The sequence below is a fragment of the Mus musculus genome, chromosome 9 (genome assembly GCF_000001635.26).
Source record: "Mus musculus strain C57BL/6J chromosome 9, GRCm38.p6 C57BL/6J".
Classification (NCBI taxonomy): domain Eukaryota; kingdom Metazoa; phylum Chordata; class Mammalia; order Rodentia; family Muridae; genus Mus; species Mus musculus.
The window spans coordinates 55,949,637-55,977,146 of record NC_000075.6 but is presented as its reverse complement, the minus strand read 5'-3'; the positions used below and the strand labels follow the sequence as shown (position 1 = coordinate 55,977,146).

The 27,510-nt window shown below is 41.5% G+C and overlaps 1 protein-coding gene and 1 pseudogene across 8 annotated transcripts in view; one reads left to right on the top strand and one right to left on the bottom strand.

Annotated features, from left to right (window-relative positions):
- 4930563M21Rik (RIKEN cDNA 4930563M21 gene) overlaps positions 1–14,560 on the top strand; it is a 63,876-nt gene extending 49,316 nt beyond the window's left edge. For 5 of the 8 annotated variants that reach the window (XM_017313674.2, XM_017313673.2, XM_017313672.2 and 2 more), the window contains 5 exons: positions 1,950–2,063; positions 3,126–3,164; positions 3,255–3,296; positions 3,377–3,456; positions 14,258–14,560. In XM_017313674.2, coding sequence (XP_017169163.1) covers positions 1,950–2,063; positions 3,126–3,164; positions 3,255–3,296; positions 3,377–3,456; positions 14,258–14,404 — 422 coding nt within the window. In that variant the 3' untranslated portion in view covers positions 14,405–14,560. Of the gene's footprint in view, positions 1–1,949; positions 2,064–3,125; positions 3,165–3,254; positions 3,297–3,376; positions 3,458–14,257 lie in introns of all 8 variants that reach the window. The other 3 variants (XM_006511524.4, NM_183111.2, XM_017313677.2) reach the window with 3 other exon arrangements.
- On the bottom strand, positions 24,727–27,193 carry Gm7435 (predicted gene 7435; annotated as a pseudogene).

Here is a 27,510-nt window from a genome sequence, read left to right as displayed (position 1 = left end):
TTTGCTTTGTTTTGCTTTAGCTCAGCTATTGGAATACCAGGCTGTCATGTGTGAGGCCTAGGGAACACTCAACACTGCGGAAACCAGGGTGTTAGCACATAGATTTGTAATCCTAGCATTCCAGAAGGAGATTCAGGATGGCCAAGAATTTAATGGCATCTTCAGTCTCGGGCATTTTCTGAATAGACCAGGTTGTGATACAGACCCTGCCCGACAACTGCAATTACCAACTGTGCAACAAAAAGAAAGAGTCCACCTTACTCTAAGTCATAGCACTCCAACAGTAGGAAACTGTTGGTCAGAATACATGGTGGATGTGTGCAATGACAGGGTTTCACTTCAGCATGATTGGTTCTAGAGAGAACTGATGAAATACTTCAGCACAATGGAACCCATTCCCGTGAGTCTAAAATCCAAACAGGTCTGAGCTCCTGCCCACTAAGAACTCCAGTCAGCCCTGAAGTTATTGATCTGCTCTCAGCCATTCTTTTGACCATAAATGTCTCAAGTGGATCTAGACCTTGTCCCCCCAAAGTACTCACACTCAGTGATGGCCAGTCTCCATGTAGGATAGTAAGAAAGACCATGGGGTGCCCATGCAGTCAATGGAGACACGCAGTCAGCTTTGGAGAGTCATCATTCCTAAGAAGCCCTTTTCCTTAAGGTGTGTTTATATAATGAGGCATTAGGGAAGGAGGTCTTTGGTAAAGGAATGAGACTATGTGTCTTGCTCATCAGTACAGTACAGAAAGAAGATTTTGTAGAGCCGAAACTGGACTCTGAGCAAGGAGGAAGCAAGGTTCCATGCATACTTTGAGCTACTAAAGCCACTGCCTTCTTTTGGCTATATTTAGTTGAGGCTACATAGACAGTACTGAGGGCTATTGTTACCAAGGAAGAAAAATAACCGATTAAATTAGTCCTTTAGATCACCAGAATTCTTGGCTTGTCAGTTCAGATTGAGGGCCTAAGCAAGGTCTGTTGATTGAAGGGGGAAGTATCTTTTGGGGGCTCAGACATTGGGTGACAAGTAGGTTAACCTAACTTCGAGTCAGAATTGTAATGAGGTCTCCCCTAGTGTGGTTGCCTGATCTTTAGAAGGTTATACTGAGAGGCCACAGAGAGGGATAACACAGTGGTGAACAAATGCTACACATTTGAACTAACCTGGCTGCTCCTATCATTTCTTCAAAAGGAAATAGCCTTTGTTGAAGGCCATTCAAAATCAGGGTTGGAAAAGTGGACAGTGTATCCTTGTTTCTTTTTTATGTCAGATAACTTGGTCCACACTAGTAAGATAAATATTACAGTGTCCTCAGAAAAAAGTAGGAAGTAGAGATGGTCCCTTAACAACACCCTTTCCTTTTGGCCATATTATATGTTGTGCACAAACTGTAAAACATCTTGTTATGTGAAGATTAAAAAGTAACTACCTTTGCCTGCTGACCTGGCACGTGGTGTCATACATACACTGTCTCTGAATCTAACTATGGACTCTTGCTGATTTTTCTGGTCTTTGGCCTTAGAGCTCCTTTTGCAGTGGTAGTGATTCGCTTTAGTTCATTTATTCTTTCGGGCTCCTTAGGTTTAATGGGGGTGATTAGGAAGGTGTAGGGTCATGTAGTTTCAAGAACAGAGAAGTGAGGAATTGCCCAAATTCCACCGTGTTCACATGGCTCACATTTGGATGCTGCCCATCTTGCACACTCAGTAAAATTCTCTTTTGTCCATCTCATGTCAACCACATGGATTGAGATCTCATGTACACTGACCATGTTATATGGGCTTTAAGCGTTCACTGATGTTCTTGATCTTCCAGAAGTGACATTGGGAATCAAACAAATGTGCTTGCAAATCAGTAATGAGATCAAAAGTTTAACTACAGAGCAATGGACAGCCTTCCTTTTATATGATTCAACTAACCTGTTTTTGTTGTGAATGCATTCCAGTTTTTGCTCTCTTGAAAAGTTTGGGCCTCAGAAGGGCCCAGGATCATGAATACAGTGGCACACCTCAGAAAAAGAGTGTGCTTAGAGGTGAAAAGGCCTGTGGCACCACAGAAGGTACTGTGAAAATTCAATAATGTTTGAATTCTTAAAATTAATCAATTAACTTTTGTGTGTTTTGCCTGCATGTATGTGGGTGCACTACATGTTTTTTCCTACCAGTGGAGGGGAGAGAGGACATGAAACCCTCCCGAATTGGAGAAACACATGGATGTGAACCACCATGGTATTGTAGAAATAGTTAATCTCAATCCAGGGCTTCTACATGGCTTTTGAACATTCAGTTCCTAGTGAAAAGAAACACAACTTTTATATTTATAATAAGCCTCAATCACCACTACATCTGTGCAGATATCTACCATTCCTGCCATTAGAATCTATTTCGGCATCTCTATGCCCAATTTATACCTTGCCATTTTCCATCTGGGCAGCTCATATCTTCACTAAGCTACCACCATGGCTATGTTTCCATGGTCTACATACCCCATGGGAGCTTCGTCCTCACTCTACCATCTTCTCCCTGTCCTTGTGGTTCTACTCTGACCCCAAGGCCGGAGAACCCCAAGTCCTGCCTATATCAATTCTGCCCATATGTCAACAGGCTTTATCTATTGGCTATATGCTTTAGCTTATAGGCTGCAGGCATCTTTACCCACCAATCAGGAACAACTTGGAGGGCAAGGTCTCATAGTGTCACTTGGGTCTATGTTCAGATTCTTATGTCCTTCAGGCAACTGGTCCTCAGAGGGCAGAATTTAGCAGTATAATACATAGCAAAATTCCAAACTTCAACACCATGGGAGTGTTGGGAATTAAACCTTAGTTCTTTGGAAGAGCAGTGCTCTTATCTCTAGAGCCATCTCTCAAAGACCTAGTTTACTACTGACAGGAGCTGTGTAAGTAAGATTGTATCACCTCTGTCAAAAGAATTAAGATGTTTTGCAGTATTTTTAATATGGAAGGTGTTACTCTGTGCCACTAGTAGATGGGTATTGTGGTCCTTAGTGAATGATATGACCCAAAGGATGTTGAACTTGTTTTTATGTGAGGCAGTGTGGCTTCACCTACTACAGTCACCAAGGTATAAGTCACTCACTGTCTCCGTTGACTTTCTTCCAGACATTGATACGTTTGAAGAAAGCACTGATGATGATTTGGGTAAGAAGAACAGCCTCTAAAGCTTGACCTTGGTTGTAGTAGTTACTGGTATTCCTGGTCACATCCAACTCTTCCCTGACTTTCTTCCAGATATTGATCATGTGGATGATGACGATGTTGAGAATGAGTTGGGTAAGGAGAACAGCCTTCAAAGAGATGGTCTTGGTAGTCCATTGCTGGTCAGATCCAGTTATTCAATGAATTTCTTCCAGAAATCCACAACACATATGAGGATAACAGCGAGAATGACTTGGGGAGTGTCACCAGCGTGCACACCTTTGAACTTGATACTGGTAGGTAATGGTGTTCCTGGTCACATATTATGAACAGTGTCCTCGTGTGGGGTTAACTTCTTTGAACAGGCACCATGCCCAAGGCAATTCTTATAAAAACAACATTTATTTAGGGCTTTCTTACAGGTTCAGAGGTTCAGTCCAGTATCATCAAGGCAAGAGCATGGTGATGTCCAGGCAGGCATTGTTCAGCAGGACCTGAGAGTTCTACATCTTCTCCCAGGGTAAACAGGAAAAGACTAGCTCCCTGGCAGCTAGGAAGAGGGTTTTAAAGCCCACATCTACAGTGACACTCTAACTCCAACAAGGCCACACCTACAAAGAGTGTCACTTCCTGGGCCAAATGTATTCAAACCACTACAAACTGCCTAGCAATCATTAGGTCATTCCTTCTGCTTGGAGGGTAGAGGAAGTAAGAAAGTCAATTCAAGGGTCTTCCAAATGGACAGAAGTGATGACCAGAATCTAATACTGGATCGCTGTGTTTTAATTCTTTTCATTGCTCTGCCGAAATAAGTTGGCAAGAAACAATAAAATGGAGGAAGGATTTATTGTGGCTTCTTGTTATAGTGAATCACTGAATCATGTTAAAGAAGACATGCAAGCTAACAGGGAAGAGGAATTTGTAGGTACAGGTTCTAGCTGGTCACATTGTAATCACAATCCATAATCAGAAGACAGAGAGTAAACAGACCTGCAGCCTGCTTCAAAGCCTAATGGTCCTCCATAGTGGTTCACTTCATCCAAGGAGGCTCCACCTTTAAGAATTTTAAGCTCGTCCCAAAAAGGCACTCCTGGCTCCATAAGTACATGTTTAAACACACAAGGCTTTGAGGCATTTGACATTCAGACTAGAACCCATAATATTTAAGTCTATGGCCTTGTATGAATTAAGCACATCAGGTCATGAATGTGAAATCTAAACAAAAATGACACAGTTCCTAAATTATTCTTCATCTGTTATCGTTTTCCCCAGAAAGGAATATAATGCCCAAAGCAAGAAGACAATGTCGTTTTTTTTTTCCATTTTTTATTAGGTATTTAGCTCATTTACATTTCCAATGCTATACTAAAAGTCCCCCATACCCACCCACCCCCACTCCCCTACCCACCCACTCCCCCTTTTTGGCCCTGGCGTTCCCATGTACTGGGGCATACAAAGTTTACGTGTCCAATGGGCCTCTCTTTCCAGTGATGGCCGATTAGGCCATCTTTTGTTACATATGCAGCTAGAGTCAAGAGATCCGGGGTACTGGTTAGTTCATAATGTTGTTCCACCTATAGGGTTGCAGATCCCTTTAGCTCCTTGGGTTCTTTCTCTAGCTCCTCCATTGGGAGCCCTGTGATCCATCCATTAGCTGACTGTGAGCATCCACTTCTGTGTTTGCTAGGCCCCGGCATAGTCTCACAAGAGACAGCTACATCTGGGTCCTTTCAATAAAATCTTGCTAGGGTATGCAATGGTGTCAGCGTTTGGATGCTGATTATGGGGTGGATCCCTGGATATGGCAGTCTCTACATGGTCCATCCTTTCATCTCAGCTCCAAACTTTGTCTCTGTAACTCCTTCCATGGGTGTTTTGTTCCCAATTCTAAGGAGGGGCATAGTGTCGACACTTCAGTCTTCATTCTTCTTTAGTTTCATGTGTTTAGCAAATTGTACCTTATATCTTGGGAATCCTAGGTTTGGGGCTAATATCCACTTATCAGTGAGTACATATTGTGTGAGTTCCTTTGTGAATGTGTTACCTCACTCAGGATGATGCCCTCCAGGTCCATCCATTTGGCTAGGAATTTCATAAATTCATTCTTTTTAATAGCTGAGTAGTACTCCATTGTGTACATGTACCACATTTTCTGTATCCATTCCTCTGTTGAGGGGCATCTGGGTTCTTTCCAGCTTCTGGCTATTATAAACAAGGCTGCTATGAACATAGTGGAGCATGTGTCCTTCATACCAGTTGGGGCATCTTCTGGATAAATGCCCAGGAGAGGTATTGCTGGATCCTCCGGTAGTACTATGTCCAATTTTCTGAGGAACCGCCAGACTGATTTCCAGAGTGGTTGTACAAGCCTGCAATCCCACCAACAATGGAGGAGTGTTCCTCTTTCTCCACATCCACGCCAGCATCTGCTGTCACCTGAATTTTTGATCTTAGCCATTCTGACTGGTGTGAGGTGGAATCTCAGGGTTGTTTTGATTTGCATTTCCCTGATGATTAAGGATGTTGAACATTTTTTCAGGTGCTTCTCTGCCATTCGGTATTCCTCAGGTGAGAATTCTTTGTTCAGTTCTGAGCCCCATTTTTTAATGGGGTTGTTTGATTTTCTGAAGTCCACCTTCTTGAGTTCTTTATATATGTTGGATATTAGCCCCCTATCTGATTTAGGATAGGTAAAGATCCTTTCCCAATCTGTTGGTGGTCTTTTTGTCTTATTGACGGTGTCTTTTGCCTTGCAGAAACTTTGGAGTTTCATTAGGTCCCATTTGTCAATTCTCGATCTTACAGCACATGCCATTGCTGTTCTGTTCAGGAATTTTTCCCCTGTGCCCATATCTTCAAGGCTTTTCCCCACTTTCTCCTCTATAAGTTTCAGTGTCTCTGGTTTTATGTGAAGTTCTTTGATCCACTTATATTTGACCTTAGTACAAGGAGATAAGTATGGATCGATTCGCATTCTTCTACATGATAACAACCAGTTGTGCCAGCACCAATTGTTGAAAATGCTGTCTTTCTTCCACTGGATGGTTTTAGCTCCCTTGTCGAAGATCAAGTGACCATAGGTGTGTGGGTTCATTTCTGGGTCTTCAATTCTATTCCATTGGTCTACTTGTCTGTTTCTATACCAGTACCATGCAGTTTTTATCACAATTGCTCTTTAGTAAAGCTTTAGGTCAGGCATGGTGATTCCACCAGAGGTTCTTTTATCCTTCAGAAGACTTTTTGCTATCCTAGGTTTTTTGTTATTCCAGATGAATTTGCAAATTGCTCCTTCTAATTCGTTGAAGAATTGAGTTGGAATTTTGATGGGGATTGCATTGAATCTGTAGATTGCTTTTGGCAAGATAGCCATTTTTACAATGTTGATCCTGCCAATCCATGAGCATGGGAGATCTTTCCATCTTCTGAGATCTTCTTTAATTCCTTTCTTCAGAGATTTGAAGTTTTTATCATACAGATCTTTCACCTCCTTAGTTAGAGTTACGCCAAGATATTTTATACTATTTGTGACTATTGAGAAGGGTGTTGTTTCCCTAATTTCTTTCTCAGCCTGTTTATTCTTTGTATAGAGAAAGGCCATTGACTTGTTTGAGTTTATTTTATATCCAGCTACTTCACCGAAGCTGCTTATCAGGTTTAGGGGTTCTCTGGTAGAATTTTTAGGGTCACTTATATGTACTATCATATCATCTGCAAAAAGTGATATTTTGACTTCCTCTTTTCCAATTTGTATCCCCTTGATCTTCTTTTGTTGTCGAATTGCTCTGGCTAATACTTCAAGTACTATGTTGAAAAGATAGGGAGAAAGTGGGCAGCCTTGTCTAGTCCCTGATTTTAGTGGGATTGCTTCCAGCTTCTCGCCATTTACTTTGATGTTGGCTACTGGTTTGCTGTAGATTGCTTTTATCCTGTTTAGGTATGGGCCTTGAATTCCTGATCTTTCCAAAACTTTTATCATGAATGGGTGTTGAATCTTGTCAAATGCTTTTTCTGCATCTAATGAGATGATCATGTGGTTTTTGTCTTTGAGTTTGTTTATATAATGGATTACATTGATGGATTTTCGTATATTAAACCATCCCTGCATTCTTGGAATAAAACCTACTTGGTCAGGATGGATGATTGCTTTAATATGTTCTTGGATTCGGTTAGGAAGAATTTTATTGAGGATTTTTGCATCGATATTCATAAGAGAAATTGGTCTGAAGTTCTCTATCTTTGTTGAATCTTTCTGTGGTTTAGGTATCAGAGTAATAGTGGCTTCATAAAATGAGTTGGGTAGAGTACCTTCTACTTCTATTTTGTGAAATAGTTTGTGCAGAACTGGAATTAGATCTTCTTTGAAGGTCTGATAGAACTCTGCACTAAACCCGTCTGGTCCTGGGCTTTTTTTGGCTGGGAGACTATTAATAACTGCTTCTATTTCTTTAGGTGATATGGGACTGTTTAGATGGTCAACTTGATCCTGACTCAACTTTGGTACCTGGTATCTGTCCAGAAATTTGTCCATTTCGTCCAGGTTTTCCAGTTTTGTTGAGTATAACCTTTTGTAGAAGGATCTGATGGTGTTTTGGATTTCTTCAGGATCTGTTGTTATGTCTCCCTTTTCATTTCTGATTTTGTTAATTAGGATTTTGTCCCTGTGTCCTTTAGTAAGTCTAGCTAAGGGTTTATCTATCTTGTTGATTTTCTCAAAGAACCAACTCCTCGTTTGGTTAATTCTTTGAATAGTTCTTCTTGTTTCCACTTGGTTGATTTCACCCCTAAGTTTGATTATTTCCTGCCGTCTACTCCTCTTGGGTGAATTTGCTTCCTTTTTTTCTAGGGCTTTTAGATGTGTTGTCAAGCTGCTAGTATGTGCTCTCTCCCGTTTCTTCTTGGAGGCACTCAGAGCTATGAGTTTCCCTCTTAGAAATGCTTTCATTGTATCCCAAAGGTTTGGGTACGTTGTGGCTTCATTTTCATTAAACTCTAAAAAGTCTTTAATTTCTTTCTTTATTCCTTCCTTGACCAAGGTATCGTTGAGAAGAGTGTTGTTCAGTTTCCACGTGAATGTTGGCTTTCCATTATTTATGTTGTTATTGAAGATCAGTCTTAGGCCATGGTGGTCTGATAGGATACATGGGACAATTTCAATAGTTTTGTATCTGTTAAGGCCTGTTTTTTGGCCAATTATATGGTCAATTTTGGAGAAGGTCCCGTGAGGTACTGAGAAGAAGGTATATCCTTTTGTTTTAGGATAAAATGTTCTGTAGATATCTGTTAGGTCCATTTGTTTCATAACTTCTGTTAGTTTCACTGTGTCCCTGTTTAGTTTCTGTTTCCATGATCTGTCCCTTGATGAAAGTGGTGTGTTGAAGACTCCCACTATTATTGTTTGAGGTGCAATGTGTGCTTTGAGCTTTACTAAAATGTCTTTAATGAATGTGGCTGCCCTTGCATTTGGAGCGTAGATATTCAGAATTGAGACTTCCTCTTGGAGGATTTTACCTTTGATGAGTATGAAGTGTCCCTCCTTGTCTTTTTTGATAACTTTGGGTTGGAAGTCGATTTTATCCAATATTAGAATGGCTACTCCAGCTTGTTTCTTCAGACCATTTGCTTGGAAAATTGTTTTCCAGCCTTTCACTCTGAGGTAGTGTCTGTCTTTTTCCCTGAGATGGGTTTCCTGTAAGCAGCAGAATGTTGGGTCCTGTTTGTGTAGCCAGTCTGTTAGTCTATGTCTTTTTATTGGGGAATTGAGTCCATTGATATTAAGAGATATTAAGGAAAAGTAATTGTTGCTTCCTTTTATTTTTGTTGTTAGAGTTGGCATTCTGTTCTTGTGGCTGTCTTCTTTTTGGTTTGTTGAGGGATTACTTTCTTGTTTGTTCTAGGGTGTGATTTCCGTCCTTGTATTGCTTCTTTTCTGTTATTATCCTTTGAAGGGCTGGATTCGTGGAAAGATATTGTGTGAATTTGGTTTCGTCGTGGAATACTTTGGTTTCTCCATCTATGGTAATTGAGAGTTTGGCCGGGTATAGTAGCCTGGGCTGGCATTTGTGTTCTCTTAGTGTCTGTATAACATCTGTCCAGGCTCTTCTGGCTTTCATAGTCTCTGGTGAAAAGTCTGGTGTAATTCTGATAGGCCTTCCTTTATATGTTACTTGACCTTTCTCCCTTACTGCTTTTAATATTCTATATTTAGTGCATTTGTTGTTCTGATTATTATGTGTCGGGAGGAATTTCTTTTCTGGTCCAGTCTATTTGGAGTTCTGTAGGCTTCTTGTATGATCATGGGCATCTCTTTCTTTATGTTTGGGAAGTTTTCTTCAATTATTTTGTTGAAGATGTTTGCTGGTCCTTTGAGTTGAAAATCTTCATTCTCATCCACTCCTATTATGCGTAGGTTTGGTCTTCTCATTGTGTCCTGGATTTCCTGGATGTTTTGAGTTAGGATCCTTTTGCATTTTCTATTTTCTTTGACTGTTGTGTCGATGTTCTCTATGGAATCTTCTGCACCTGAGATTCTCTCTTCCATTTCTTGTATTCTGTTGCTGATGCTGGCATCTATGGTTCCAGATCTCTTTCCTAGGATTTCTATCTCCAGTGTTGCCTCGCTTTGGGTTTTCTTTACTGTGTCTACTTCCCCTTTTAGTTCTAGTATGGTTTTGTTCATTTCCATTACCTGTTTGGATGTGTTTTCCTGTTTTTCTTTAAGGACTTCTACCTGTTTGGCTGTGTTTTCCTGCTTTTCTTTAAGGGCCTGTAACTCTTTAGCAGTGCTCTCCTGTAATTCTTTAAGTGACTTATGAAAGTCCTTCTTGATGTCCTCTATCATCATCATGAAAAATGCTTTTAAATCTGGGTCTAGATTTTCAGTTGTGTTGGGGTGCCCAGGACTAGGTGGGGTGGGAGTGCTGCGTTCTGATAATGGTGAGTGGTCTTGATTTCTGTTAGTAGGATTCTTACGTTTGCCTTTCGCCATCTGGTAATCTCTGAAGCTAGCTGTTATAGTTGTCTCTGTTAAGAGTTTGTACTTCAGGTGACTCTGTTAGCCTCTATAAGCAGACCTGGGAGGGTAGCACTCTCCTTGGTTTCAGTGGGTAGAGTATTCTCTGCAGGAAAGCACTCTTCTTGCAGGGAAGGTACCCAGATATCTGGTGTTCGAACCGGACTCCTGGCAGAAGTTGTGTTCCACTCACTAGAGGTCTTAGGATCCCGTGAGGAATCCTGTGTGGGCCCTTGCGGGTGTCAGGCAACTCTGCTGGCCAGGAAGCCCTGGGCTGGAGTGGAGCGGAAGGGGCTTTTGTCCCGGGTCAGGCCCGGGCAGTCTGCTTCCCTATGTACCTCAGTCTCAGGTTCCGCGCGATTGGATTGGGGCCGGCGCTGTGTTCCACTCACCAGAGGTCTTAGAATCCCGTGGGGAATCCTGTGGGGGCCCTTGCGGGTGTCAGGCAACTCCGCTGGCCAGGAAGCCCTGGGCTGGAGTGGAGTGGAAGGGGCTTTTGTCCTGGGTCAGGCCCGGGCAGTCTGCTTCCCTATGTACCGCAGTCTCAGGTTCCGCGCGATTGGATTGGGGCCGGCGCTGTGTTCCACTCACCAGAGGTCTTAGGATCCCGTGGGGAGTCCCGTGTGGGCCCTTGCGGGTGTTGGGCAAGACTCTGCTGGCAAGGTAGCCCGGGGCTCGAGTCTCGTTTTTCGGTTTGTTGTAATTTAGTTCCTTAAATGAAAGCTCATTTTCTCCCATGTCCTTGTGCTGACGGTTTTTAGTATTCTATGGTTTAGTCATTTCTGTGGGTCACGTTTTGCTGAAACCATAAGGTATAGAGATTCTGGAGGGAAGGAATCTACATTACAAACACTGTGGGGATTTGGTCTTTATATGTAATTTCATAGCCAATGAAGGGGAAAAATGTTATGTAAAACTATTAGACATTTACACAGAAAGCAATTGTTTCTATCTTTCTTTATGCCCCTGTGTGTCCGTGTGGGTAGCTCAGGAGATACAGAGCTTTCCTCGAAGAACAGACACTTTCCTCAGAGTTGACTGATGCCTAAACAGAAGCCCATATTTATGAGACAATAATAATGGATGATGGTAGAGTTTCCACGTGTAACCAAAGTAGGCATTTTAATGTATAATTTCAATGGACCCAGTCTTCCTGAGTTCTCACTGAACAAAGAGATCTGTAACATATAGCATAGTGGTGACTTATGTTAGGAATAGACACAAAGTAACCACTCAGGACAAGTTAGGAACGATTTTTAAGCTTTTGTTTATAACTATCGAACACAAGTATATCTGAAATTAAAATGAGACCCTTCCAAACCTGCAAGGTTATGTTCTAGAAGAACAACAATTTGAGAGAGTATTATCTGGTGGGCTTACCTGTCTACGTACCCAAGTTATTTGGTCTGTGACAACACAATTTGTGAATAACTGACCTTCCTCAGCATTTACCCCACATGCCTCGTGTTCACCAAGGAACAGCACTCTAGCATGTCTTCTTCAGTTAGGCATATCCCCTGGGTGGAGTCAAGGAGACACAGTGATGAATGGACTCAGGCTTGTGATTGTCTTAGGTGAAAAGGCCAAGGTGGAAGTCCCAGGTATAGTTCCAGATTCTGTGTTTAGCATTAGCCTGTGAGCTCATTAACCACCGTTTATGAGGTTGTGTATTATATGTATGCTTGCGGATCTCTGAAGCACATAGAATTCAATGATAAGGTAGAGTCTGAGGTAACAGCTTAGGTAGGGATTGCTACAGGAATTCTGATTTTCAACACTGTGGTGATGTGAAAGGCATAAAGAACCAATGCTCATATGGAGTGTGGAGGCCCACATCCTGTGAGAACCAAATCAATCCTCATCCCTGCCCTAAAGCCATCTAGAAATGTGAACATCCTTTAGTGATATGTAAAGGCAGTATAGGTATCAGCTAGAAGTTGTGAAGCTGTGTGAGCTACACACAATGAGACAGAAGCAGATAACCACTCGTAGTAGGGCACACGTGCTTTAATTGTTGTATACTGGTATTTTAAATTTCTATGGATGTTCCATGACAGAGAAAAACTGGCGTTGATCTTGTGGGAACCAGTATGCCTTCACCTGGCACAGGCAGGTATGAGAGAGCTGGCCTCCATTCTTTATTTCTCACAAAGCAGTTCAAGGATGTTGGGATATAACTACCCTAGAGATGCAGGAAGAGAATGAGCTAAAGTCAAAGCATCCCTGTGTAATACAGCAAGAAGGTCCAGCAGCAGCCAGGTCACTCCTTGTGCTTCAGAGGCGAGGGAGCAGAGAAGGTGGTGAGACATGTGGAGGTTCGTGAGCTTTTCCTTCTCAAGGTATAACGTGAGCAGTGCCGTCAGTGGGTTCTGCTGTGTCTGCTGTGTGCTCTGCTGTGTCTGCTGTGTGCTCTGCTGTGTCTGCTGTGTGCTCCGCCATTTAAACACAGTCTGTGCCGGCACACCTGCTTCCTCCTGTCTCCTTCGTTGTGTAGCATAAAGATCTAGTCAAGTGTGTCCATAATAGTTTGACTTTGGGAAACTGACCTGTGACAGAGGGAAACCACCTGGTGGGACACAACTCTCTCCTGGACACTTGGCACAAAGCTGGAGACGTGAGTCTTACAGATTGGACCATCAGACCAAGGCAAGGAGACCTCACTGTGCTCTGTCCATACATGGAGAGGCACATGCAGCTTTCTTTCTGTCCTTTTGATCCTTGTAGCCCCATTTTATAAGACACACGTAGAGCCAGAGCAGAGCACTCTTGCCTTTGCTCACTGTAGCATCTGGTAGGTAAGCACAGAGCTTGCACCTCATTGACAGCCAGTGCTCTGTAAACCTGAGGGGCTTGTGGAGGTTCCAGGCAAGGGGGTTAGAGGATGGTCTGTTCATTGGGGAGTCTTACACCTGTGAACTGATGAGGAATATGGCCTTTGGGTTCCATTCAGCCTGTTTCTTAAATAATCTTTCTTAGGACTATAATCTTTAAGTTCATAAGATGAAGAGGACTGTGGAGTCCTCCCCACAACCATAGTAGGTACTTAACAGATAAAACACATGGACACTTTGCCACCACCTCTCCTTGAAACTGAGGCCACAGACTCACACACGCCGAGTCCTCAACTATCCTACCACCATCTTCTACTATCCCATTGTCTGGCTGCCCGAGACCACTGTCTGTCCCTTGGTGTCTGTGGAGCTTCTGTGTCTTCCTCTTGAGAAAAGCTCTGAGGTGTTTCTTGAGTCCTGTAGGCAGTAGTTTGTAAGCTTAGTGTGCTTTCCTCCATTGTCTTCCTAGGAGCCTTTGCAGTAATGTCATAGGCTTTGCTTCTCATAAAGAGTGATGACCACAATCTCTCATTGTCCATGCACTTAGTCTGTACTGTGTGTCCTGCCTAGCCCCCAGAGCCTGACAACCTGCAATCTCCTTTCTCTGATTCTCTCTTACTCTGAGTCTCCTCTTCCTTCTGTTTCCTTAGGCTGTGTTGGCACTGGGTTCTCTGCCTGGCAGTCCAAAGAGACTCTGGGATGTTTTTCACTGGCTCCCTTGTCCTGACTTTGTGTCCCTAGTCTCATTACTTCCTTTACCTAAAGTAAACCTCTATTTTGTGTTTCCTCAGACAATGAAGTGAGTGTTTTATTAATAGTTCTTCACTTACCTGCTATCTGTCTGTCAGAGTACCTTGTGCCTTATGAATCATGGCCCTACCTGACTCCCTGACAAAGGTGTTCACACAGACTTGAGCCCAACAGTGTGAAGACAGAACTGAGCACTTCATAGGACTATTCCTAGGGAGACAGCTATTTGAGACTTGGTATGTCACCTCAGTTGCTCCTTTCACTGGGGAGCAGTTATGAAGGTTGCTGATGACCAGCTGTTCAAGCAGGAGAACTGCACCAAGAGGGAAGAGTTCAATGCCCTGAGAATTGTAATTCCCAGCTTGAGAATAGACACAGAGAAAGAATCAAAACCAGCAGAAATGTTCTCCATACATGGGGAGAGCAGGAAAGAAGGCATCTTGATCCTTCCAGGGCACTGTGAGAAAACCTTGCTCACAAACTCATCTCTGTCTCTTCTGTTTCCCGATTCAGATTCAGATGAGATGAAGACAGTTCCTGTTGGGCCTATACAGGAGGACAAGGATGTGGAGAAGGGACCATTCCTAACTTGGAGAGATGGCCCGGCCTGTAAAGGCCAGGGTCACAAAAATATTATCGGAAGTGACTGTTGATCCTGTATTCCCCAGGATCCTGGAAGTGGCACCAGTATTTTTCTTTTTTTCTTTTCTTTTTTTTTCCACAGCATCCAAAATTTATTATTTGGTTTTTGTAACTGAGTTCAGTATTTCTGGTATAATGAAATAAAGTACCAATATTTTTTCAAGTAAGTGACCAGCACAGACTTTTTTTTTATTACGTATTTTTCTCAATTACATTTCCAATGCTATCCCAAAAGTCTCCCATACCTTCCCCCCCACTCCCTTACCCACCCATTCCCACTTTTTAGCCCTGGCGTTCCCCTGTACTGGGGCATATAAAGTTTTCATGTCCAATGGGCCTCTATTTCCAGTGATGGCTTACTAGGCCATCTTTTGATACATATGCAGCTAGAGTCCGGAGCTCCGGGGCACTGGTTCATAATGTTATTGCACCTACAGGGTTGCAGATCTCTTTAGCTCCTTGGTTACTTTCTCTAGCTTCTTTATTGGGGGCCCTGTGATCCATCCAATAGCTGACTGTGAGCATCCACTTCTGTGTTTGCTAGGCCCCGGCACAGTCTCACAAGAAACAGCCACATCTGGTTTCTTTTGATAAAATCTTGCTAGTGTATTCAATGGTGTCAGCGTTTGGATGTTGATTATGGAGTGGATCCCTGGATATGGCAGTCTCTAGATGGTCCATCCTTTCGTCTCAGCTCCAAACTTTGTCTCTGTAACTCCTTCCATGGGTGATTGTTTCCAATTCTAAGAAGGGGCAAAGTGTCCACACTTTGGTCTTCGTTCTTCTTCAGTTTCATGTGTTTTACAAATTGTCTCATATCTCGGGTATTCTAAGTTTCTGGGCTAATATCCACTTATCAGTGAGTACATATCATTTGAGTTCTTTTGTGATTGTGTTACCTCACTCAGGATGATGCCCTCCAGGTCCAACCATTTGCTTAGGAATTTCATAAATTTATTCTTTTTAATAGCTGAGTAGTATTCCATTGTGTAAATGTACCACATTTTTTGTATCCATTCTTCTGTTGAGGGGGCATGTGGGTCCTTTCCAGCTTCTGGCTATTATAAATAAGGCTGCTATGAACATAGTGGATCATGTGTCCATCTTTCCTTGGGACATCTTCTGGATATATGCCCAGGAGAGGTATTGTGGGATCCTTTTGGTAGTACTATGTCCAATTTTCTAAGGAACCGTCAGACTGATTTCCAGAGTGGTTGTACAAGCTTGCAATCCCACCAACAGTGGAGGAGTGTTCCTCTTTTTCCACATCTTTGCCAGCATCTGTTGTCACCTGTACTTTGATCTTAGCCATTCTGACTAGTGTGAGGTGGAATCTCAGGGTTGTTTTGATTTGCATTTCTCTGATGATTAAGGATGCTGAGCATTTTTTCAGGTGCTTCTCAGCCATTCGGTATTCCTCAGGTGAGAATTCTTTGTTTAGCTCTGAGCCCCATTTTTAATGGGCTTATTTGATTTTTCTGATCTAATTGAGTTCTTTATATATATTGGATATTAGTCCCCTATCTGATTTAGGATAGTTAAAGATCCTTTCCCAATCTGTTGGTGGTCATTTTGTCTTATTGACGGTGTCTTTTGCCTGGCTGCTTTGCAGTTTCATGAGGTCCCATTTGCCAATTCTCCATCTTACAGCACAAGCCATTGCTGTTCTATTCAGGACTTTTTCCCCTGTGCCCATATCTTCGAGGCTTTTCCCCACTTTCTCCTCTATAAGTTTCAGTGTCTCTAGTTTTATGTGGAGTTCCTTGATCAACTTAGATTTGACTTTAGTACAAAGAGATAGGAATGGATCAATTCGCATTCTTCTACATGATAACCATCAGTTGTGCCAGCACCATTTGTTGAAAATGCTCTCTTTCTTCCACTGGATGGTTTTAGCTCCCTTGTCGAAGATCAAGTGACCATAGTTGTGTGGGTTCATTTCTGGGTCTTCAATTCTATTCCATTGGTCTACTTGTCTGTCACTATACAAGTACCATACAGAGTTTTTATCACAATTGCTATATAGTACAGCTTTAGGTCGGCCATGGTGATTCCCCCAGAGGTTCTTTTATCCTTGAGAAGAGTTTCTGCTATCCTAGGTTTTTGTTATTCCAGATGAATTTGCAGATTGCCATCCAAATTCGTTGAAGAATTGAGTTGGAATTTTGATGGGGATTGCATTGAATCTGTACATTGATTTTGGCAAGATAGCCATTTTTACTGTATTGATCCTGCCAATCCATGAGCATGGGAGATCTTTCCATCTTCTGAGATCTTCTTTAATTTCTTTCTTTAGAGACTTGAAGTTCTCATCATACAGATCTTTCACTTCCTTTGTTAGAGTCTTAACAAGATATTTTATATTATTTGTGACTATTGAGAAGGGTGTTTTTTCCTTAATTTCTTTCTCAGCCTGTTTGTCCTTTGTGTAGAGAAAGGCCATTGACTTGTTTGAGTTAATTTTATATCCAACTACTTCACTGAAGCTGTTTATCAGGTTTAGGAGTTCTCTGGTGGAATTTTTAGGGTCACTTATATATACTATCATATCATCTGCAAAAAGTGATATTTTGACTTCTTCCTTTCCAATTTGTATCCCCTTGATCTCCTTTTGTTGTCAAATTGCTCTGGCGAGGACTTCAAGTACTATGTTGAACAGGTACGGAGAAAGTTGGCAGCCTTGTCTAGTCCCTATTTAGTGGGATTGCTTCCAGCTTCTCTCCATTTACTTTGATGTTGGCTACTGGTTTGCTGTAGATTGCTTTTATCATGGTTAGGTATGGGCCTTGAATTCCTGCTCTTTCCAAGTCTTTTATCATGAATGGTTGTTGGATTTTGTCAAATGTTTCTCTGCATCTAACAACATGATCATGTGGTTTTTGTCTTTGAGTTTGTTTATGTAGTGGATTATGTTGATGGATTTCTGTATATTAAACCATCCCTGCCTCCCAGGAATGAAACCTACTTGGTCAGGATGGATGATTATTTTGATGTATTCGTGGATTCAGTTAGCGAGAATTTTATTGATTATTTTTGCATCGATATTCATAAGGGAAATTGGTCTGAAGTCCTCTATCTTTGTTGGGTCTTTCTGTGGTTTAGGTATCAGAGTTATTGTGGCTTCATAAAATGAATTGGGTAGAGTTCTGCTTCTATTTTGTGGAATAGTTTGTGAAGAACTGGAATTAGATCTACTTTGAAGGTCTGATAGAACTCTGCACTAAACCCATCTGGTCCTGGGCTTTTTTTGGTCGGGAGACTATTAATGACTGCTTCTATTTCTGAAAGGGATATAAGACTGTTTAGATCATTAACCTGATCCTGATTTAACTTTGGTACCTGGTATCTGTCTAGAAATTTGTCCATTTCATCCAGGTTTTCCAGTTTTGTTGAGTATAGCCTTTTGTAGAAGGATCTGATGATGTTTTGGTTTTCTCCAGGATCTGTTATGTCTCCCTTTTCATTTCTGATTTTGTTAATTAGGATGCTGTCTCTGTACCCTCTAGTGAGTCTGGCTAAGGGTTTATCTATCTTGTTGATTTTCTCAAGAACCAGCTCATCCTTTGGTTGATTCTTTGAATAGTTCTTGTTTCCACTTGGTTGATTTCACCCCTGAGTTTGATTATTTCCTGCCGTCTACTCCTCTTGGGTGAATTTGCTTCCTTTTTTTCTAGAGCTTTTAGATGTGTTGTCAAGCTGCTAGTATGTGCTCTCTCCCATTTCTTCTTGGAGGCACTCAGAGCTATGAGTTTCCCTCTTAGAAATGCTCTCATTGTGTCCCATAGGTTTGGATATGTTTTGGCTTCATTTTCATTAAACTCTAAAAAGTCTTTAATTTCTTTCTTTATTCATTCCTTGACCAAGGTATCATCGAGAAGAGTGTTGTTCAGTTTCCACGTGAATGTTGGCTTTCTAATATGTTGTTATTGAAGATCAGCCTTAGTCCATGGATATCTGATAGGATGCATGGGACAATTTCAATATTTTTGTATCTGTTGAGGCCTATTATGTGACAAATTATATGGTCAGTTTTGGATAAGGTACCATGAAGTGCTGAGAAGAAGGTATATCCTTTTGTTTTATGATAAAATGTTCTGTAGATATCTGTTAAATCCATTCGTTTCATAACTTCTGTTAGTTTTAACGTGTCCCTGTTTAGTTTCTGTTTCCATGATTTGTCCATTGTTGAAAGTGGTGAGTTGAAGTCTCCCACTATCATTGTGTGAGGTGCAATGTGTGCTTTGAGCTTTACTACAGTTTCTTTAATGAATGTGGCTGCCCTTGCATTTGGAGCATAGATATTCAGAATTGAGACTTCCTCTTGGAAGATTTTACCTTTGATGAGTATGAAGTGTCCCTCCTTGTCTTTTTTGATAACTTTGGGTTGGAAGTCGATTTTATCCGATATTAGAATGGCTACTCCAGCTGTTTCTTCAGACCATTTGCTTGGAAAATTATTTTCCAGCCTTTCATTCTGAGGTAGTGTCTGTCTTTTTCCCTGAGATGGGTTTCCTGTAAGCAGCAGAATGTTGGGTCCTGTTTGTGTAGCCAGTCTGTTAGTCTATGTCTTTTTATTGGGGAATTGAGTCCATTGATATTAAGAGATATTAAGGAAAAGTAATTGTTGCTTCCTTTTATATTTGTTGTTAGAGTTGGCATTCTGTTCTTGTGGCTGTCTTCTTTTTGGTTTGTTGAGGGATTACTTTCTTGCTTTTTGTAGGGCGTGATTTCCGTCCTTGTATTGTTTTTTGTTTTGTTTTGTTTTGTTTTTTTTTTCTGTTATTATCCTTTGAAGGGCTGGATTCGTGGAAAGGTAATGTGTAAATTTGGTTAATTGAGAGTTTGGCCAGGTATAGTAGCCTGGGCTGGCATTTGTGTTCTCTTAGTGTCTGTATAACATCTGTCCAGGCTCTTCTGAAAAGACTGTTGAAAGTCTGGTGCAATTATGATAGGCTTGCCTTTATATTTTACTTGACCCTTTTCCCTTACTGCTTTTAATATTCTCTCTTTATTTAGTGCATTTGTTGTCCTGATTATATGTGTTGGGAGGAATTTCTTTTATGGTCCAGTCTATTTAGAGTTCTGTAGGCTTCTTGTATGTTCATCAGCATCTCTTTCTTTAGGTTTGGGAAGTTTTCTTCCATAATTTTGTTGAAGATATTTGCTGGCCCTTTAAGTTGAAAATCTTCATTCTCATCTACTCCAATTTCTGTAGGTTTGGTCTTCTCATTGTCTCCTGGATTTCCTGGATGTTTTGAGTTAGGATGTTTTTGCATTTTGCATTTTCTTTTTTAAATATTTTTATTACATATTTTCCTCAATTACATTTCCAATGCTATCCCAAAGTTCCCCATACCCTCCCCCCAACTTTCCTAACCACCCATTCCCATTTTTTGGCCCTGGCATTCCTCTGTACGGGGGCATATACAGTTTGCGTGTCCAATGGGCCTCTCTTTCCAGTGATGGCCGACTAGGCCATCTTTTGATATATATGCAGCTAGAGTCAAGAGCTCCGGGGTACTGGTTAGTTCATAATGTTGTTCCACCTATAGGGTTGCAGATCCCTTTAGCTCCTTGGGTACTTTCTCTAGCTCCTCCATTGGGAGCCCTGTGATCCATCCAATAGCTGACTGTGAGCATCCACTTCTGTGTTTGCTAGGCCCCGGCACAGTCTCACAAGAAACAGCCACATCTGGTTTCTTTTGATAAAATCTTGCTAGTGTATTCAATGGTGTCAGCGTTTGGATGTTGATTATGGGGTGGATCCCTGGATATGGCAGTCTCTAGATGGTCCATCCTTTCGTCTCAGCTCCAAACTTTGTCTCTGTAACTCCTTCCATGGGTGTTTTGTTCCCAATTCTAAGGAGGGGCATAGTGTCCACACTTCAGTCTTCATTCTTCTTGAGTTTCATGTGTTTAGCAAATTGTATCTTATATCTTGGGTATCCTAAGTTTCTGGCTAATATCCCCTTATCAGTGAGTACATATTGTGTGAGTTCCTTTGTGATTTTGGGTTACCTCACTCAGGATGATGCCCTCCAGGTCCATCCATTTGGCTAGGAATTTCATAAATTCATTCTTTTTAATAGATGAGTAGTACTCCATTGTGTAAATGTGCCACATTTTCTGTATCCATTCCTCTGTTGAGGGTCATCTGGGTTCTTTCCAGGTTCTGGCTATTATAAATAAGGCTGCTATGAACATAGTGGAGCATGTGTCCTTCTTACCGGTTGGGGCATCTTCTGGATATATGCCCAGAAGAGGTATTGCTGGATCTTCGGGTAGTACTATGTCCAATTTTCTGAGGAACCACCAGACTGATTTCCAGAGTGGTTGTACAAGCTTGCAATCCCACCAACAATGGAGGAGTGTTTCTCTTTCTCCACATCATCGCCAGCATCTGCTGTCACCTGAAATTTTCATCTTAGCCATTCTGACTGGTGTGAGATGGAATCTCAGGGTTGTTTTGATTTGCATTTCCCTGATGATTAAGGATGTTGAACATTTTTTCAGGTGCTTCTCTGCCATTTGGTATTCCTCGGGTGAAAAATCTTTGTTCAGTTCTGAGCCCGATTTTTTAATGGGATTATTTGATTTTATGGAGTCTACCTTCTTGAGTTCTTTATATATGTTGGATATTAGCCCCCTATCTGATTTAGGATAGGTAAAGATCCTTTCCCAATCTGTTGGTGGTCTTTTTGTCTTATTGACGGTGTCTTTTGCCTTGCAGAAGCTTTGCAATTTTATGAGGTCCCATTTATCGATTCTCGATCTTACAGCACAAGCCATTGCTGTTCTATTCAGGAATTTTTCCCCTGTACCCATATCTTCGAGGCTTTTCCCTACTTTCTCCTTTATAAGTTTCAGTGTCTCTGGTTTTATGTGGAGTTCCTTAATCCACTTAGATTTGACCTTAGTACAAGGAGATAGTACTGGATCAATTCGAAATCTTCTACATGATAACAGCCAGTTGTGCCAGCACCATTTGTTGAAAATGCTGTCTTTTTTCCACTGGATGGTTTTAGCTCCCTTGTCAAAGATCAAGTGACCATAGGTGTGTGGGTTCATTTCTGGGTCTTCAATTCTGTTCCATTGGTCTACTTGTCTGTTGCTATACCAGCACCATGCAGTTTTTATCACAATTGCTCTGTAGTACAGCTTTAGGTCGGGCATGGTGATTCCCCCAGAGGTTCTTTTATCCTTGAGAAGAGTTTTTGCTATCCTAGGTTTTTTGTTATTCCAGATGAATCTGCCGATTGCCCTTTCCAATTCATTGAAGAATTGAGTTGGAATTTTGATGGGGATTGCATTGAATCTGTACATTGATTTTGGCAAGATAGCCATTTTTAGTATATTGATCCTGCCAATCCATGAACATGGGAGATCTTTCCATCTTCTGAGATCTTCTTTAATTTCTTTCTTCAGAGACATGAAGTTCTTGTCATACAGATTTTTCACTTCCTTATTAGAGTAATGCCTAGGTATTTTATATTATTTGTGGCTATTGAGAAGGGTGTTGTTTCCCTAATTTCTTTCTCAGCCTGTTTGTCCTTTGTGTAGAGAAAGGCTATTGACTTGTTTGAGTTAATTTTATATCCAGCTACTTCACTGAAGATGTTTATCATCCTTAGGAGTTCTCTGGTGGAATTTTTAGGGTCATGTATATATACTATCATATCATTTGCAAAAAGTGATATTTTGACTTCTTCCTTTCTAATTTGTATCCCCTTGATCTCCTTTTGTTGTCTAATTGCTCTGGCTAGGACTTCAAGTCCAATGTTGAATAAGTAGGGAGAGAGTGGACAGCCTTGTCTAGTCCCTGATTTTAGTGGGATTGCTTCAAGCTTCTCACCATTTACTTTGATGCTGGCTTCTGGTTTGCTGTAGATTGCTTTTATCATGTCTAGGTATGGGCCTTGAATTCCTGATCTTTCCAAGACTTTTATCATGAATGGGTGTTGGATTTTGTCAAATGCTTTCTCAGCATCTAACAAGATGATCATGTGGTTTTTGTCTTTGAGTTTTTTTATATACTGGATTACGTTGATGGATTTCTGTATATTGAACCATCCCTGCATCCCTGGGATGAAACCTATTTGGTCAGGATGGATGATTGTTTTGATGTGTTCTTGGATTTGGTTAGCAAGAACTTTATTGAGGATTTTTTGCATCAATATTCATAAGGGATATTGGTCTGAAGTTCTCTATCTTTGTTGGGTCTTTTTGTGGTTTAGGTATCAGAGTAATTGTGGCTTCATAGAATGAGTTGGGTAGAATTTGACAATAGTAGCATACCAAACAGCTATTAGAGTGTGCTTATAAGATAGTTAAATTGTCACATAAGATAGTTAAATTTCTGTTATGTATCTTTAAGCACAATAAGAAAAGTACATTAAAAATTAATTTAAAAATGGTAACAACTAGGGGTGGAGAGATGACTCAGTGTTTGGGAGCACTTGCTGTTCTTTCAGAGAACCTGGGTTCCATTCCTGGTACCCAAATAGAGGCTCACGACTGTCTGTAACTCTAGTTTCAGGGGATTCAGTGCCCTCTTCTGGCTTCCATGGACACAGGCAAGCATATCGTAAGCTTATATACATTCAGGCAAGACCCCTATACATATGAAATAAAGATAAGTAATTCTGCTTTAAAAAATAGTAAAAAGGAGTAAGTTGTTCAGTGGGTTTAATACACACACGCACACACACACACACACACACACACACACACACACACACACACACAAACACGTTTCCTTTACTGGTTACCTCTGGCTGCTATAAGAAGTTAAAAGAAGGTTAGTACCTTAAACTGCATCTTGTGTGTGTGTGTAGATGGGGTGGGGGTGTGGAGTATATAGCAAACTCCAACTTCAGGCACACTAGGCTGAAGTGTCTTGTTATTAAGCCTCACTCCCAGATCTTTGTTTTGTTTTGCTTTGTTTTTTCATTATTATTTACATTCATTTCATGTCTCCTGTTTGCACAGTCATTACTGAACACAATTAGAATGCAAACAAATGTACAAACACCATAATGAGCAGAATCAGCTAAAAGAAATAGTGGTCTCTAAGCAGATTAATGGAAGCAGTGAGGAAAATGACGGTACAGGATTATGGCCTGCACATTTTCCTTCTTTATCAGAAGAAAATGCTCAGAGGCACCATAATGGTAACACTTAGCGGAAACACCTAAGGTGGAGTACTTGACTACCATGAGGGCAGTCTGCCATGAGAGTTGCGTGGGAAGTCAATAGTGCAGGCAGTATTTTGGCCAACCTCTGCTCATGTCAGCTGAATGTCCACTGTAAACAAAAGCAAAAGGAAAAAAAGCCACACATTGACCTTTTGTATAAGCTTGGTGCAAGCTCTGCATTGTTTGATTTCATGGTTCAAAAAGAAATTCATGGTAAAAGTTGAGGTTGTGTAATGTTAAATTTTCTAAAGGCTGCATGTGTCTTTGTAGGTGAATACTTTTTCAGTGTAGTTAATAATCACATTTATGTTTACCTATTTGCTGTATTTGTCTGTATTATCCTAGGTGACTAGAGAAGACATTATGGGAAATGAGAGAGCAAAATCCTTAAATGAGGAGGCTCATAAAATCCAGTCTCTCTCAAAGGCATCAAGAATCAAAGGGCACTAACTTGTCTCAGTGACAGGTGACAGTAATACTTATATCCTAATAGAATTGTCTTCTGCTGTTGTCAATCCCTTAGTTACCTACTTTTACCTTCTTCTAAAATGGCAAAAACCACACTAGAGATATGTAACAGTACCAAGTATTTCAACTTCAGAGTTGTGCCAAAACTGTCCCGATCTTGCTCAAGTGTCTAAGTATCTGAATGGTTACCAATGGGCAGCATTAAGCCTGATATCTACATTGCATATGAAGAAATGAAATTTCAGCTCAGTTATGAAGAGTAATGTTACCAAGAGGATCATATACTGAGTAATCTGCCAAGGTCCATCCTTTAGTGATTCAATAATATGTCACTAACCACTTATCCCTAAGCTTCAATTTTCCTTAAGAATGCCATAGGATAGTGTTAGTATCTCATGATTACAAATTAAGCCAATTTTCTATCTATTACAAATGTATGTGCATCAAGCAGTGTTTTACTCTGGAATGAACACTTTAAAGCCTTCATTTCATAATTTGGTAATTAATACCACCATGAAACACAATGCTTTGCTAGACATATAAATTGTATTTGCGTTACAATTATAAAACCTGGCTTTTGCTGGTAACTTAAGCTTAACAGTCACAGATGGTTCAACGAGCTCCCAACAAGGTTGTTCTGTGGTTCTTAGTCTGCAGCATTCACTGGCCTACACTGTAGTCTGGACAGCAACTTTTAAGTCGGCTGTCTGGTGCGAGTGGTTATTATTTGGCTCTCTCAGTGCATCACCATCCACCATCAGCTTCCCCCAACGTCAGTTGGTGCCATGCTCATCTGCTGCATGGCTGGACTGTGGGACTTCTGAACAGAAAGCAGTTTTGGAAAGCAGAGCACTGCTGCCCTGGTGTGGTGAATGTTTCAGCCCATCCTTTTTTACCTCAGGAAGGGTGTTCACAGCTGGGAAGTAGCGTGGCAACCCCTGGAATGGTGACTACAGGACATTCTCATGCTTTCTAAGTAAGAAGAGTGACTGTAGTGGGAGACTGCTACAGATGGCAAGTTGTCACTCAGGGATGGCACCTCAAACTCACCTAAATCTGTGCTTTGAGGCTGTAACAACTGTGCATCCTTGTCCTCTCTGGCCTCATTGATCTTCATGTTACCCTTTTCCCTCAGTTTACCACTTTTTGACTTTTTTCCTCCTGTTGCTTCCTTGGACCACTCGGTAGCACTGGATTTACCTTCAGGCAAGCCACTGTATGACCTGCCCATGTGGCCTCGGGCAGCACCACTGCTATTTACACTGCTGCTTCCACGGCTGTGTTGGAACTTGAATGACTTTGATTCAATACCCACTTGCACTTCCACACTGTTCCCTTCTCTGTCGAGAGGGATGTAGGAGTTCAGAATGGATCCTGCCACTGCTTTGGTGCTGCTGTTATTACAAACTCTTCCCAAACTCACTGTGCCAGATTCTCTACTGAGATTACACATTTCTTTCTGTACGTCTGCTTGAACTTGCAAATTGCTGAAACTGTTTACCATGGCACTTCCTGACAGACTGCCTGTGCTACTAGCTCCAGCTAAGCTTATGGTACTGACTGTCTCACTCAGGTTGTTGCCAATAGTGCCTATTCCATCCATGTGGCTTCCACTTGCACTCAAACTGCCAGTCAGGCCGCTGACACTTCCCTCTCCTATGCTAGGGTTGTGCCTTGCTTCTGCTACTGATGTTGTATTCGTGGCTGCCTTAGTCCAACCTATGCTTATGTCATTCTCATCATCAAAGTCAATCCTTACTCCTTTCCCATTTCCTGCAGACTCTCCACAATTCCTGTTTCTGCAGAGGGAAATTGGGAACACACCATAGACATAACCTAGCATGGTAGGAACACCAGTACCTATAGTCACTGTAGCTACCACCAGAGAGATGATTACAGACAGGGTAACAGCACTTGCTATGACCAGATTACACTTGTGTTTTGAAACATCTCTGTCTTCATAGCAATCATGAATCTTGAGGCCCACATACACAGGAACGCCAATGATCATGGCAGGCAGGGCAATGCCAGCTATGAGAGCAATCCCTATGGGAGCACCAACAAGGGTTCTCAGCTGCCACAGGATTTTCTTCTTTCGGGTCCAGGGTTTCTTCCCCCGTAAACTACAACCCGAGGGATTTAGATAATGGAAATTGGAGATTTCTTTCATGCACAACCAACAAAACTCACAACCACAGACAGCACATGTCATATGATTGCACCTCTCATCCTCAATCTTGATTATATAAGGAGCACATCGTGGACACGGCTTTATGTCATCAGCTGCTGCTCTAGATTCCTGTTTGTAACTAATAGGTGAAAAGGGTAAAGTTCTTAAGCATAAACACTGGGCTCTTTCCCATAGAGCAGCCTCACAGGTCTGTTTGGGATGCCAGATCTGTTTACAGTGGTAGCAAAACTCTGTTCTATAGCCTTTTTGCCCACAAGTTAATTTTGGACACCTGGCACATCCAAATGCTATCACAGCGTATCCACAGTCTGGAGCCGGACACCACCTACAGTCAGGATCTGCAACAAGCCACTGTCGAAGCATAAATTCTTCATATTTTCCCATTAAGACATCATCACTTAATATCAAGCGAATGTCATGGGGATTAAACCGTTCAGTGCATTCTGGACAACTGACGTTAACTCTACTTTCAGAGATTTCTATCCTTAAGTATTGTCATAAGCAATCCACACAAGATCTATGATGACATGTCATGTTATCAGGAAATCTGTCTTGAGAAAGTCGTAAAAGGCATAAAGGACAGTCCATAAAGTCACCAGTTTGTTTGCTGATGGAAGTCAATCTATTGTCAGAAGAGGTATTTGCTGAGAAAATGGAGTTCTTATCAGCAAACATTTCAGAATGTATACTCTCAATCCTTGCAATTGCTTCCACTCCACCATTGAGCTCCCTTGATTTTCGTTTGCTGTCCATCTTCCCCTGAAAACGAGAGCCTATTGAAAATCTTCTCTGTTTGGGTGCCTTTTTGACAGAAGGCAAGCTCACAGAGGAAGCAGAAAGTTGACGATCTCCCTCTGAACCCACTTGCTGATGTAGACTCATGTCTAAAATGCTTATCAGAACTGAGTCAGAGTCATTTTAAAACTAAAACTTATATCTTGTTCTTGCGCTCAGATGAAGTCATGATGAAAAAAAGATCCCATTGGCTTCTTCAGAGAACTTGAAAAAGTTCAAGAGAAGACTCATCCGTCAGCCTGCCTCGCACGGAACCTTCTCATCTAGGGCAAGAGCTGCAGGTGAAAGGTTGCCAGTGAGAAAGAGAGAAAGAGCAAGCAACTGCTTTCTGGAACTCCACTCAGTGACTACTTCCAGATTCACCTTCGCAGCCCGGAACCAACACAGCAAGTACCAGTCTCCTGATCTCTGTTGTTTGTTTGTTTGAGACAGGGTTTCTTTGTATAGCCCTGGGTCTCCTGGAACTCAC